Source organism: Tursiops truncatus, chromosome 3 (genome assembly GCF_011762595.2).
Source record: "Tursiops truncatus isolate mTurTru1 chromosome 3, mTurTru1.mat.Y, whole genome shotgun sequence".
NCBI classification, from domain to species: Eukaryota; Metazoa; Chordata; class Mammalia; order Artiodactyla; family Delphinidae; genus Tursiops; species Tursiops truncatus.
In genome coordinates this window covers 152,803,079-152,818,970 of record NC_047036.1, presented here as the reverse complement: position 1 = coordinate 152,818,970, position 15,892 = coordinate 152,803,079, and the positions used below count along the sequence as shown (strand labels likewise).

At 42.7% G+C, this 15,892-nt stretch overlaps 1 protein-coding gene across 1 annotated transcript in view; it reads left to right on the top strand.

Annotated features, from left to right (window-relative positions):
• The window catches only part of COL23A1 (collagen type XXIII alpha 1 chain), a 354,266-nt gene that overhangs the window by 15,960 nt on the left and 322,414 nt on the right, over positions 1-15,892 (top strand). The window contains exon 2 of the mRNA XM_073802876.1: positions 14,295-14,361. Coding sequence (XP_073658977.1) covers positions 14,295-14,361 — 67 coding nt within the window. The remainder of the gene's footprint in view (positions 1-14,294; positions 14,362-15,892) is intronic.

Genomic DNA, 15,892 nt, shown 5'->3' with positions numbered 1-15,892 from the left:
CATCTCAGAATTAGGCTCATTTGTTGGTTTGGTGCAGAACCCTCCTTGAGTAGTGTTTTGCAGTACCGGGCACTGCACTTGGTCTGTGCTGCGACTTCTAATTCTGTGAGCAAATGTAACTCTGTTCGGTAAACTTCTCTGTAGGCCACACACGACCTCCAGCTCCTCCCCAATCGATTTTCTCCATGTGTAGGATCAGGATTAATCTTTAATTGTTGACACAGACACTTAGAAAACATCCCTTCATCATGTCTGGAAACATATTTCAGGACTAAGCACCAACCACTGGAAGAAAAAATAAGTTTGCAGATACAGTTTTTTAAAAAAATATATTATGTCTCCCCTACCAGATTTTATTTTATGTATTATTATTATTTTTTGCACTGCATGGCATGTGGGATCTTAATTCCCCAACCAGGAATTGAATCCGGGTGCTTGGCAGTGAAAGTGCGGAGTCCTAACCACTGGACCACCAGGGAATTCCCTGCAGATATAGTTTTAAAGAAAGCCATGTCACTGTACTCCTGGAGACTACAGGGGAAACAGTTGAGGGCCTCCCAAGTGCCCGCCCTGGACAGAAGGGTCACGTATTCTTCCTTGTGGTGTTTCTTAACAGCCCCATCCCAACCCCTGAGAGATAGGCTTCACCCTCCCAGAAGTGACAGTGACCAGCCCCAGGTGGCAGCGTGCGCCTGAGCCTGGGTGACCTGACTCCTAGCTTTGAGCCCTTTCTGCAGCCTCACAGCAGCCCCCCATGGAAACAATACTTGAGCTTGGAGCAGTGGCAGCTTTTTCTGCCAGTGTGGACATCCTCCACAGGTGTCCAATGTGGAGGGTGGTGGGGAAGACTTTAGCTTTAAGCAGAACTGGGTTCACATCCCAGCTCTGTCATTTCTCAGCTGTGTAGCTTCAGGTAAATTGCTGTTTTTCCAAACCTCAGTTTGCTCATCTGTTAAATGGGGATTATAGTACTTGCCTTATAAAGTTTCTGTGGGGATTAAACAAGTTGATATGTCCGAAGAGCTCAGTGCATCGTACACATCCTGAAAATCGTTCTTCTTGTTGGAATTCTTCTTAGACTGAATCCAGAAGGAATGTCTCTGTTTGCTAATTGGATAGGAAGTCCTGTGGTTACAAGGATGAGCTTAAGATCTTTTTACCACTGGGGTTCTGCCATCCTGTTAAGGCCATACAGAAGCGAAAAAGGTATTAACACATGTCCAGTCTCTGAGTCAATGATAGAGAAATGTGGCTTGGTTGTTGAAGAAAGACAAAGACTGCATTAGCTTCATAGCCATGTTTTTTCAGTCTCTCATTTGAGCAGAATGAGATTTTCCACTTAAATAAAAAATTTCAGTTTTGACCAAAATAAAAATCTAATTATTCATGAAAATTATTATATGGATTTTTCAAACAGCCAATAAATTTGCTTTAATTAATGTTAGTCTGTTTTTGTGGTTATGCAATATAGCACAAATACTCCCAAATGCTCATGATTAAACTAATGAATTGGAGGCCTCACACACATCTGCTTCTGTTCATATTGGTAAATGAGAAAACCTTTATTTTTCTGGTGTAGCCACAAAACCTTGGGTGGGGAAAGTGCCTTCCAATGGGTAATATGAACTTTTAAAACAGAATTTGCTTCCAACTTTATGTTGTGAAACAAATCATAAAGTAGTTAGAAAGAATTCTGGTGTTTTCAGAAGACAATTTAAATAAAATCTACTTAACTTGGGCCTCCAAGGAGGATCATCACACAAAAACCAGGGTCTGTCCATTTATTTAACTGTGCCTTTTTGTGTGATATATGGGCTGTTATCATCTACAGCATCTTGTTTTCAGATCCATCTTGTGGTTCAGACAAACGAAGGACAAGTTCACATGGCAATGGGATTAGAGTATGTGTGTGTGAGGGTGAGCCATTGCGAGGGCTGGGAGAGCGCAAGAGTGTGCATGCGTGTGGGTGTGTATGCGTGTGAGAGCAAGTGTGCACACATGTGAGCATGCTGCCTGTATGTGAGTGTGTATATATATATGTGAGTGCACATATGTGTCTAAGTATGTATATGAATATAAGTGTGTGCATGTGTGGGGGTGTGTATGGGTGTGTGCATGCACATATGCACACTTATGTGCACACAGGAGCTGGGAAGGAAGCAGGAAGGGTGAGACCAGCCTGACCTCTTGCCTCCCCACAGAAGTTGTCCCACCTTGAAGACCCCCTGACTGGGCCTGGCACAGCTCATGCTGTTGCTCCAGATCTGGGAGACCTGGGTTTGAGCCTGGAGCTGCCTCTAAACTGGCCACTGTGTCCTGGGACAAATCAGTTGGCTTTCCAAGCCTCAACTTCCTCCTCTGGAAAAAGGGTGATGGTGTCTGCTTCACTGCTTTTCTGTGAGGATGGAGTAAGGCCCCTTCCCAGGACTGCCCCGGACAGTGAGGGGCCAGGAGTTCTCTCCTTAACCACTCCCCACTTGGCTAATCCTAGCTTCGGGGCTGTCAGGACTGCTAACATCAGTGCCAGGTCCTTCCTGGGGACAGTTCCTCCTCCTTCCGGCTCCCATGATGAAGCTCACACCTTAGGCGTGGCCTTGAATGAGTTGAGCTGGAAGAAGTACCATAGTATAACTCAGCCCAGCCGGTCCTGGTTCTGCTGATGATCTCTTCCTGGGCTTTTGTTCAGTTAGCGCTGCCTCTCTGAGTCCATGCCATAGGCAGGTCTGGCCACTGCGCATTCTTCTCACTCATCTTCCTAAATATTCTCAGCGCTGTGTCCCTCTCCTCACCCCATCAACCCTCAGTGCCTCTCATCACCTGTGGGCCGGTAAGGTGAAAACTTCTCAGTCTGCCTGGCATCAAGGCCCCAGGTCCATTCAGCCTTCTCTCAATTCAGTTCACTTGGGGATGGTGGGGAATCTGAAGGAGGCATGGGGTTGGGGTCGGGGTGTCTGAGGGACCCCATCTGTGTCAGTGTGCTGGTGCTGCCCTAACAAAGTACCACAGTCAGGGTGGCTTAAACAACAGATGTTTCTTTTCTCGTAATTCTAAAGGCTAGAAGTCCAAAATCTAGGTGTCAGCAGGTTGGTTCCTCCTGAGGCCTCTCTCCTCGGCTTGCAGATGGCCATCTTCTCCTGGTGTCCTCACATGGTCTTCCTTCTGTGTGTATATGCGTCTGAATCTCCTCTTTTTAATAGGACACCAGTCATATTGGATTAGGGCCCACTCTAATGACCTCACTTTAACTTAATTACCTCTTTAAAAACCCTATCCCAAATACAGCCACATTCTGAAGGATCAGGGGTTAGGACTACAACACATGAATTTTGGTGGGGGACACGATTCAGCCCATACCACCATCTAATCAGACTTGACACATCAGGGAAACTCCATACGTTCACTGTGGGCAGGATGAAGAGGGCAGGGGCCAGCAGGAACAGTTGGAGCCCAGTGTGGGGATTCAAGCAGGCCTGACATGGCAGCTGGGCTGTGGCATGGAGGAGGCTTGGAGGCCACACATGGGAGCAGCCTGAGGGCTCTCCTCAACATGTCGGAAGCCACGATGGAGGGAATTCCCTGGCAGTCCAGTGGTTAGGACTCTACACTCTCACTGCTGAGGGCTCGGGTTCAATCCCTGGTTGGGGAACTAAGATCCCACAAGCCACTCTGTATGGCTAAAAAAAAAAGAAGCCATGATGGAAACTGTTCATTCCCCTCCCATGGCTGTTGATGGGATTTCTTTCTGTCAGGCCAGTGTGATGAACCTTAGAAAGCGGGTTCTGATGGGAAGTCATGTGTGCGTCCTTGAAAAATAATGAATGGGAACATGAATTAACGATTACTGAAGACTTGCATTTTGTTTGCAGACCAAACCTTTCAAAACACACTTCTGTATTTTGGGACTGAACAGGGACCTTTAAGGAAATGTTTGCCGATGTGGTTTAGAAGAGAGTCACTCAGCATGCCAATGGGAGTCACTGATTAAACCCACATTCCTAAGAGAAAAGTTTCTGAGCTCCTGCCAGATGCCTGGTTTGGGCTAGCTGTTCTCACTGGTTGTCTTCAGCTGGCTCTGCTGTGACGTTTACCTGACACCGAGGTGGAAGCTGAGGCTCAGGGTGGTGAACTGATGCTTCCCAAGCCCAGGATGCCTGCCCCACCAGCCGGCCAAGCCTGTGGGAGCCAGGACCTGGGTGCCCTTGTCCTTTGGCTTTTGTTAGGTTATACGTGAAGTGCACTGAACTCCACATATTTGAAATGTGTAATTTGCTACATTTTGACATAAGTGTACACCTGTGAAATCCCCACAGATGAACATGTCCATGACCCTCAAAACTTTCCTCTTTCCCCCTTGAATTCTCTCCCTTCCATTCTTTCCCACCTGCCATGCAAGTATTACTGATTTCTACACAATTAATTAGCTTTCCTTTTTTTAAGATTTTTGTAGGAATGGAATCACACAGTATGTATTTTTTGTTGGGGGAGGGGAGCCTGGTTTCCTTCACTCAGTATAATTACTGAGAGTTTCTTTGATTCTTTTGCATACATTGTTAGTTCATTCTTTTTCAGTACCGAGTATTATTATATGGCTATACCACAATTTGTTTATCCATTCACCTGTTAATGGATATTTGGGTTATTTCTAGTTTGAGGCTGTTACAAATAAACATCCATGAACATTCATGTAGAAGTCTTTGTATGGAATATACTTTCATTTCTCTTGGGTATAATACTTTGGAATGGAATGGTTGACCATCTGATAGATGTGTGATTAACTTTTTTTTTTTTTTTTTTTTTTTGCGTTACATGGGCCTCTCACTGTTGTGCCCTCTCCCGCTGCGGAGCACAGCCTCCAGACGTGCAGGCCCAGCGGCCACAGCTCACAGGCCCAGCCGCTCCGCGGCACGCGGGATCGTGATTAACTTTTTAAGAAACTGCCAAACCATTGTTCAAAAACATTGTATCATTTTACATTCCCATCAGCAGTATATGCGAGTTTCATTTGTTCATATAATGTCTTTTTTCTTTGGCCGCTTTTAAGATTTTCTCTTTATCCCTGGTTTTAAGCAATTCAATTATGATATGGCTTGGTGTAGTTTTCTTCGTGTTTATTTTGCTTAAGTTTCATTAAGAGTCTTTAATCTGTGAGTTTATAGTTTTCATCAAAATTTGAAAAACTTCTTGGCCATTTCTTCTTCAAATATTTTTTTCTGTTCTGCTCTTTTTCTCCTCTTCCTTGGGACTGCAATTACACACGTATTAGGCCACTTGAATCCCAAAGTTCACTGACATGCTTTCTTTTTAAAATAATAATTTCCCTCTGTGTTCATTTTGGATAGTTTCTGTTGCTGTTTACTAATCTTTTCCTCTGCAATGTTTAATCTTCCATTAATCCTTTCTACCCTGTTTTCCATCTCAGACATGATAGCTTTCATCTCTAGAATTTCAGTTCAGGTCATTTAATATCTTTGCTCTCTTTACTTAACCTTTTGAACATACACTATGCAGTTATATTTCTTGTTTTAAGGTCCTTGTGTGCTAATTCTAACACCTGTGGCAGTTGTGGGTCATTTTCAATTAATTGATTTTTCTGCCCATTATGGGGTCTATTTTCCTGCTGGTAATTTCTGATTATATGCCAGACATTTATGAATTTTACCTCTTTGGGTGCTGGATATTTTTATATTTCTATCAATATTCATGAGCTTTGTTATGTCATAGATGTTACTTGTAATAGTTTGATCCTTTTGGATCTTGTTTTTAAGATCCATTAGCTGGAATCAGAGCTATATTTAGCATAGGGTTGATTATTCCCTACCACTGAGGCAGGACCCTTCTTGGTACCCTGCTCAGTGTCTGAACAGATGCTCTTCCCAGCCCTGTGTGAGAGCTGGGCACTGTTCCCTCTAATCCTTTCCCTGGCTTCAGGTTGTTTCTTCACACACGTGCTGATCAACCCTCTGTGGAATACCCCGTGAGGACCCTTAAAGGTCTCCATGGTTCTCTGTGTGCAGCTCTCACCTACCAGATCCTCTGCTCTGCAAACTCTAACTACCTTGGCATCCCTGCACTCACAGTTGCCAGGTTCCACCTGTATTTCCTCTCCCTGTGCCACATCCTGGAAACTCCCCCCAGGCAGGAAGCCAGAGTAATCGTTTTCTGTGTCTCTGAGGATCAATCTCTTTCCTTGCTTGATCCCTATATCTTCAAAACCATTGCTTCATATATCTTATTTGTGGGATTTCTATTTTTGTTTCGGTTTTTGATATTGTTTTGGGCAGGAGAGTAAATCTAGTCATTACTACTCCCTCTTGCCTGGAAGTAGAAAACCATAATGTGACCTTTTAAATTTAGGGTAATAATTTTAGATTTATAGAAACATATTCTACCTATGTACCTATGTAAATCTAGTCGTTGCTACTCCGTCTTGCCTGAAAGTTGAAATCCATGATGTAGCCTTTTAAATTTTTTCGAATAATTTTAGTTGTATAGAAACATATTATGTACATATGTACATAACCATAGTACATTTGTCAAAAGTAAAAAATTAACTGTGATACAATACTCTGGCAGGTGGAATTCTAAGATCGCTCCCAAGATTACCACCCCTTGCTGTACACACTTTGTATAACTCCCTCCTCATGAGTGTAGGCAGAACTTGTGATTATGATGATATGATTGAGTTATTCAACCTATGATTGAGTTACGTTAAAAAGCTTATCCTTGGTGGGCCTGACTTAATTAGGTGAGTCCTTAAAAAGACTGGACCCTTCCTTGAAGCATGAGAGGGTGTGTGGAGGGGACCACATGGCAAGGAACTGTGAATGACCTCTGGCCAGCAGTTAGAAAGAGAATGGGGGCCTCAGACCACAGGAACCACATGGGTTTGAAAGAGGACCCAGAGCTCTAGAAACCCGCAGATGACACATTGACTTTAGCCTCATGAGAGCCTGAGCAGAGAACCAAGTTCATCTGTGTCTAGACTTCCGATCACAAATACCATAAGATAGTAAATTTGTGTTATTTTAAACTGCTGAGTTGGTGGAAATCTGTTATGCAACAATGGAAAATGAATATAATTACTATTAACTAAAAAGAACCAGGTCAAATTCATGAGTAATAATAACCCACTATTCATCTAGCAAGATTTCAATAAAGGTTAATGTGAAAAAAAAATGACTAATGTGAAGACGAGCATGAAGCCATGGACCACTCCCGTCACCTCCAGTTTTCAAGACGATTTTCACACTCTCATATTGTGTCTCAGTTGGAGGTGGTTAGAATTCTGATCAAGAATGGATCTATTATATGAGAAAATATTTGCAAATCATATATCTGATGAGGATTTAGTATCCAAATATGTAAAGAACTCATCAAAAAAAGAGCTCATGAACAAATAGACAAATAGACAAACAACCCAATTTAAATAGACAAACAACCCAATTTAAAAATAGACAAGGGGCTTGAACAGACATTTCTTCAAACAAGATATACAGATGGTCAACAAGTACATGAAAAGGTGCTCAGCATCATTAGTCATTAGGGAAATGCAAGTCAAACCCATAATGAGATACAGCTTCACATCCATTAGGATCTGTTGGTGAGGATGGAGAGAAATTGGAACCCTCATACACTGCTGGTGGGGATGTCAAATGGTTCAGCCACTGTGGAAAATTTTGGTGGGTCTTCAAAATGTTAAATATGGAATTATCATATGACTCAACAATTCCACTCCTAGGTATATACCCAAAAGAATTGAAAACAGGTATTAAAACAATGCATGCACGTCCACTTATGTTCATAGCAGCACTATTCACAATAGCCAGAAGGTGGAAACAGCCCACATGTTCATCAAGGAATATATGGATAAACAAATTGTGGTATGTACATACAATGTAGTACTATTAAGCCGTAAAAAAGAATGAAATACTGACACATGATTCAAAGTGAATGAATCTCAAAAACATTTTGCTAAGTGAAAGAAACCAGACACAAAAGGTCACATACTGTGTGATTCTCTTTATATGAAGTATCCAAAATAGGTTAATCCATAGAGACAGAAAGCAGATTGGTGGCTAGGAGGAGGGAGGAAAGGGAAGCTATTGCTTGATGGGTACAGGATTTCCTTTTGGAGTAATGGTAATGTGTTGGAACTAGATAGAGGGAACTACATGAAAGGGGTGGTTGCCCAACATTATGAATCCCCTAAAGGCCACTGAATTGTTCACTTTAAAATGGTTAATTTTATGCTATGTGAGTTTGACCTTAACTTTTTAAAAAAGAATAATCTGTTATATAAAATAACAAGTTATATCTTAATCAGTGGTAAATGACTTTGTAATTCTGCTATCCATTTTTTAACGTGAACTACAGACTTTATTTAGATCTTCTCACCAGTTTTTCTTCTAATGTCCTTTTCCTATTCCAGGATCCCACCCAGGAGACCACATTGTATTTACTGGTCATATCTCCTCCTTAGTCTTTCCTTGTGTTTTATGACTGACAATTTTAAGACATATTGGTCAGGTATTGTGTAGGATGTTGCTGAATTTGGGCTAGTCTGATGTTTCTCATGATTAGACTGGGTTACTAGTGTTTGGGAAGAATACCACTCAGGTGGATTGACACTATCATGACATCATGTCAGTGGTCTATGATGTCAACATGACCTATCACTGGTGACATTAACCTTGATCACTTGATTAAAGTGGTATCTGCTAGATTTCTCCATTATAAAGTTACTGTTTTCCTTTCCCTACTCTACATTTTGGAAGTAGGTCACTAAGTAAGTCCAGGCCATACTCAAGGAGAGGGGAATTTAGCTCCACCTCCTGGAGAGGGAAGTATCTACATAAATTACTTGGAATTCTTCTGTAAGGAAGATTTGTCTCTTTTCCCTATTTATTTATGTATGTATGTATTTATTTATCTAATCATTTATATCAGTATGGACTCATGGATATTTAATTTATTCTTTGGATAATAATTCAATACTACATCATTTATTTTGTTGCTTAAGTTGCTCCAGCTTTTGCCATTCTGAATTCTTTTGCTTTGGTTTTGTTTCTTTGATGTACCGCCCCCCTTTTTTAAAGCACTTCCTTATTTTCTGGCACTGCAAGATACTCTAGGCTTATCTTGTATTTTTCCTGCCCTGACTCTAGAATCAGTCATTTCTCCAAGGAGTCATGGTTCTTTTTATTGGAGAATGGTATTTAGAAACCAAGATCTAGGTGCTGAATGTGCTTGCTGCTACTAGGGTGTCATTGGCTGTAGGTCTTCTCTGCAGGCAGCTTGGGTTATTATTCACTCTATATTCACATAACTGTAATTATTTCTGTATGCATCTGTCTGTGTGCATAACATAAACATGACCTCATAGTAATGTCTCTGACTAATCCAGCTTCCCCCTTTGCTTATTTATAACTTCTTTCTTGGACAGTGAGAAACCAGGCTCTCATTACCCATAGTTTATTTACTCACTTGTTCAACCCCAATATATATGTATAGTAATTTCAAAATTGCTACCCTGTACCCCTGTGTGAAACAACTGTACCTATCAGAGTATAGCATTTATGGACAGTTCCTTTGGTCTTCAGCCTTACAGTTCTCAATTGAAACAGTATTTTGCAAAGTGACTTAGGTCAGTTACATGTTTTTCCCCACTACCTTCAGTGAGGTTATGTCACGTAATCTTAATATAGTTATATTAATTTGTTTCAGCCTGCATTCCACCCTGGGATTTTCCAGCATCCTGGTTATTTTTTAAAATTTGTATCCATTAAAGTTTCCTCTTTATGATGTATGGTCCAATAGTTTTTGACAAATGCTTGGAGTATATCCATCACCCCAGTACCATGCAGAACAGTTCCATCACCTCACAGCTCCTCATGAGTCTCCTTGTGTTTCATTCCTCCTACTCCCTCAACCTTTGGCAACCACTGACCTAATTTCAGTCCCTATAGTTTCGTACGGCCTGGATTTTTTTTGTAGCAACTCTTTAATTTATTAGACATTAAAATTGCTGGTAAGCAGAGGTTCTCTTACTTTGTGGTTGAAGTTAGTTGATACCAGGATTCAAGTCCAGTCCTGACACTTACATTGCCCTGAGTCTCAATTTTCTCATCTGTAAATGAGTATAAAAAAAAATAGTCCTAGCCTCATGGGGGTTCTTGGGAGGACTCAATAAGATAACAGTTGTTGGTACAGTGCCTGGCACATAGTAAGTAATCAATAAACTTGATGATAATAATACTTTATATTGCTATCCTCATCATCACCATGGTGGGATATGAAAAAAGAATATTAAAGAGGCCAGGAAATGCTGCCGTCTTGAGTTGCTGGTGGCCATAAGAATGTACACATGGGCCCTTCCCTACAGGGGATGGAAAGAAGGCAGAGAGGATGTGACTGTAGCAGGGCAGGATTGATCCTCCGAAAGTCTTCCTCTGGTGTTTGTGGTGCCTGTGTGTATTTTCAGGGTTGATCCTGGAGTTAGTTACAGCTTCCTGAGGAGACAGAATCATCTGTCTGTCATTCAAAAATTGCCCTAGGCAGGGAGATTTTAGGGCTTCATTTTGGCTTTTCTCCTCCCCAGGATTTTTTTTTTTTTCCGCTGAGATGATATTACAACACAGAAAGAACTTTAAAGAAGTAAATCACTGTAATCCCTACACCCAAGTGGGTTGATGTTTTGGTAGTTGCTGCCATCCCACACCTGCATTTTTACACATATGTAAACATTATTTATTGTATCATAAACATTTTTCCTTGTTGCTACATAGTCTTCATAATGATTTTTGGTGAAGATGTGACAGTTTCATGAACGGGATTCACCATCCTTCACTAAAGTACTCCCACTGTTTTGTGGCACAACTTCATGAATATCAATTTTTTGCTCCTGATGATTTATTTCCTTGGGATATACTCCCTAGAGTAGGAATTTTCTGTCAAAGGATAGGAATGTCTTTGTGGCTTTATCTGTAGCATTTTGCAGAAATAAAACATTACATCCTTTTTTGTATATTAATCTATATTTCATCAAAATACAGCTGTTCAGGGATGTGATCAAATATCTGGTGAAGAGTTTGAGACTAATGCTTCAACAGATCATTGATAAATTTATCATCTGACCATGTAATGCTTTTTTGGAAACCATGATTTTCTCTGATTAGTTTTCTCTCAGCTCTTGCCCCCCCAACTCCAAGTTCTCCTTCTCAGTACTTCTGGAGGGAACACTCCCAAAGTCTCCGGTCATTTCTCAGAAACTCATTCTTTATTTACTTTTGGAGTCAGGACTTGTTTGCATATGTAAAACCAGGACCATATTGTTTGCAGATGCTAGGGGTGCTGCCAGATAATTGAATGTAAAAAGTTGAGACTTTTGAATCATTTTTACAAACCAGGACACAAAAGAATGTTTTCTTAGAATTAAAAAAAAAAAAAGGCATGGAAATAAAGTTCGCGGGACTGGGTTTCTAATACAGACATTTCACTTTGTGTTCCTAGTAGGGATGTTTCAACTCCAGAGTTGGGGGTGGGGGTTGGGGGGGTGGGGGGGAGGATAGAGGACTAAGATAAAACTTTGCAGATTCACTATCTAATCCAGAAAAACAAATGCATAAAAGGAGTTAGAATAAATAACGAAACAAAAACTCAATCAGTTATTTATGATCCCATCTACTAGCATTAACAATATGTTTTTTCCTTTCTTGAATAGTTTTCTGTTTAGTTTTTGTTTGAAGATAAGAGTAGCTTAAAAGTAATTGTGTTTCCTATCAGTATTTGATAAAGCCCCCTTCCCCTTAGGGGAGCTGCCCAGATGTGATAGCACTTGTTGAAAGCGAATTGTTTTTTAGCATTAAATGCTTTTGTCATTTTTTTTAAAAAAGGAAATTAGCGTAGCTTCTAGTCTTTCTAGAAATGATAAAAACAGCTGAGAGCTTCTCATACAAATTGACTGGCTTAAACTAGAAGGCTGGATTCTTTTTCCAAGTGAATTTTGAACTCTGTAATAGTACCTGCAAGTATAATGGGGGAAAAGTGAGTTCTGAGGTCCTGCTCACACCTGCATCGCGGGCACCTACTGCAGCGTTCCAGTACAGTGAGGATGGGCATGGCTGGGATGCTCCAGACTCCAGTGCACATGGCCTGGGGTCGGGTGGGGGTGGAGGTGGTATCTGCTGCTGCTGTGGTCTCACCCACCTGGTAGGAGCCTGTGGCAGCTGCGGGGGCGGAGGCGGGAACCTCTGGAGGCTCAGGGCCGGCCCGGACTGCTTGCAGGGTGGCTCTGGGCCCGGTGGGCAGTTCTAGGGAAGAGTGCCCCAGGCTTAAGCAGGAGTGAGTGGCAGGTGTGGGTCTGGACAGGAGCTGAGAGCCCAGGGCCAAGAGGCCTAGCCAGGTTCTGATTTCTGGGACAAGCCGAGGCCTTGGGGGGTGGTTTAAGAGGTGTGGGGAGGATAGAAAAGTTCTGTTGTGGTACTGCTTTCACAAACACCTCCACCACAGTGTTCAAAATCATACATCTTCCAGTTCTCTAAAACCTTGGCCTTAACTCTATCTCTTGTCAGTATCAGCCTCTGTGGCCCATCTGGAAAGTGAGGGCAAGGCTGGCAGATTGGAGTGGAGGTGGAACTTGGAAGTACTTTGCAGGGGCCAGAGCCTCCCCTGGTTACATTTTTTATTTCAGGCTCCTGGTCCTGGGCTATTCAGCCCATTCTTATTTATTTATTTATTTTCTTATTTATTTATTTATTCATTCATTCATTCATGGTCGTGCCGCACGGCTTCTGGGATCCTAGTTCCCTGCCCAGCGATTGAACCCAGGCCCTCGGCGTGGAGTCCGTTATAACCACTGGATCTTCAGGGAATTCCCTGTTCAGCCCCTTATGTGAAAATTCCAGGCTTGGTGATCAAGGGCTCAAGACTGGGAGTGCCTTCTCACCTCCTCTAAAACAGTGATTTAAAAATTACATTTTTGTTTGTTTGCTGTGCTATTTTCCAGGTATTTGTATTTGCATTTTTACTATGTTTTTTATTGAGAAAAATTACATTTTTAGGTTTGAACCTTAAATAACCCTTTTAGTGGTAGTATGCATTTTTTTTTTTTTTTTTTTGTGGTACGTGGGCCTCTCACTGCCGTGGCCTCTCCCGCCGTGGAGCACAGGCTCCGGACGCGCAGGCCCAGCGGCCATGGCTCACGGGCCCAGCCGCTCCGCGGCATGTGGGATCCTCCCGGACCGGGGCACAAACCCGTGTCCCCTGCATTGGCAGGCGGACTCCCAACCACCGCGCCACCAGGGAAGCCCCGGTAGTATGCATTTTTAACTCAAGTTAACACATTTGAGATTTGCTTTGTTTTGCTTTTAGGAAGATTTTTTTGTTTTTGTTTTTGTTTTGTTTTTTCCTAGAGAAAGGTTAATACTTTGTATATTCTTGTCAGGACTCAAGTCTTGGCTAGTTTGGGGATTATGGGCCAATTGCGTCACTCCCCTAAACCTAGATTTGGGATTGGGGATTAATTTCTTATTTTTTCCAAGTTTGTATCCCCTGTCTGTGAGGCAGGGACAATAATTCAGGCCTCAGAGGTTACCCAAGTGTCACATAAGGTGATGATTATGCCAGGGCTGTACTGTGAGTTGTCATAATAGCAGAGCTGTGACTTTTGACTACATTTTTGTGGTAGTTCTTTTCCCTTCACCCAAATCTAGCACAGGGCTGGGCATGTGTAGAGATTCTTGTTAAATTGTACTGAACTAAATTTTCTAGGCCTAGGATCCCCACTGGTAAGAAGAAAGGAAAATGTCATCAGGGTGGATTAGCCCTGGGCCATTGGGTCTGAAGCCAGTGGGCTTGGAGGGGCTGTAGCCAAGGGGCCTCTTGGGCTCCCTGGGGTTGGATAGGGGTGGTCTCCGGAGCAGGGAAAGATGTTCAAGAGCGAGTTTTGATTGGCCCTACCTGGCCTCCCTCTGCTCTGCCCTCCTATCTTCACACCAGGGACTACCGGGTCCCTTTGTCATTCCTGGATTTGTATTTGAAAATGTTGTTAACAAAGCAGAAACCTGTCATCTTCTATTCAGGGACTCCCAAGTAATTGCTTAATGTTTATTTCTGTTTCTCCTCCCATTCTAAAACTGCCTGTAGAATTTAATGACCTTTTAAAAACTGTTCTTGAAAGCACCAACACCACCACTGTAGATCTTTCATATATGTTGGTTTTTGCTGTTTTTCCGCTTCTACCCCTCTCCGCTCCAAAACTCATCCTTATTTTTTCCCCCCTTTTCTTCCTGGTTCAGAAGATGGAGGGACCAGTCAAGCTCCGGACAGTTCGAGAAGCACCGACGGACTGTGTCTGTCCCCCAGGTAAGTGGATGTTCGATTGTTGCTGGCGCCTGACTTCCATAGGCCTGGTCTTCTCTCTCCTGTCTACCCGAAACTGCCAAGGCCATGGTCAAGAGAATCACCGTGGGTTTCAGGCTGTCTGTGGTACCTTGTGGACTGTCCTGGGGCCTTTCTTCCTACATCATCTTCCCTGGTAGGTGTGTCATTAAAGATTCTGGCAAAATTAACTGACTTGGTTTGATGGGGATGGTGGTATTGGTGGAGGAGCTAAGAAACTCTTCAAGATGACTTACAAAAAAGGCTTAGATGCTAGGAAAGTAGCAGCCATCCCCTTTTAAAGATGGAGAAACAGACATGAGCCATCCAAACAGTGTTAACATTGTGACCCTAGCTCTGTTTCGAACATGAGGGGTGGTGGGTAGAGGAATAATCTGGCAAATATAGTTTTTCTTGGTTTTCATTTCTTTGGTGGAGGTAGAGGAAAGGAGCAGGAAACGTGGTCTGATTTGTTCAAATAATCATGTGTCTTGGGTTTTGATGGTGTAGACCAGGACGGCTGTGACTAGAATTGAGGATTTGTTGGTTCCTAATCCATGTGGCTCAAATCCTGATTCATATCGATCTTCCAGTTGTCCTCATTGGAGCTTTGCATGTATTATGACTGAGAATTTAGGGGTATAGTCTCAGCCCCAGTGTTTTCAGGGTTAGAATTATCCTCTCATAGAACAGTATGTAATATCAGTGAATGAGTGGAAAATTGTAACAATTCCCAGATGACCCACCATGCCGGACAAGGTGAGAGAACATGGGAGCTGAACCCAGGGGCCCTGTTCCTTGCTGTCATGCCTTCCATTAGCCAAGTTGTCTGGCATTTCCGAAACCACTTCACCTGGTCCAGAAACCAAGCTTATTGATGATTAACATCTCCAGATTGGGAGATGCCCTGAGATTTGTGCAAAGATGGACCCATGGTGTGAAAATTCAGTCTCTGGGGGCCCAGTGGAAGAGGATTTTACAGTCGAGCTTGAGCTAGCCTTTCATAGGAACTCTGAGGTTTTAATAGGAGGGAAAAGGACATGATAAGTAATGATGTCATGAGCAGATCAGGAAGTCAGAAATTGCAATTCAGTGGGGGGAAAAAAATCAGTTCCACCAATGAATTTTTGGCTGATCTGCAAAATGTGTAAAACAATTCTTCTTGCTCCTCCCCTGCTCTTTCTTTCTGAGTATTGAATGGTTGTAAATTCATGTGAGTTATGTAGATGAGGGTTTTTTTTTTTTTTTTTTTTTTGCGGTATGCGGGCCTCTCCCGTTGCGGAGCACAGGCTCCGGATGCGCAGGCTCAGCGGCCATGGCTCACGGGCCCAGCCGCTCTGCAGCACGTGGGATCTTCCCGGACCGGGGCACGAACCCATGTCCCCTGCATTGGCAGGCGGACTCTCAACCACTGTGCCACCAGGGAAGCCCTAGATGAGGGTTTTTTAAACTGGGAGTCACTGGGAATTCCCTGGCAGTCCAGTGGTTAGGACTGTACACTCTCACTGCCAAAGCC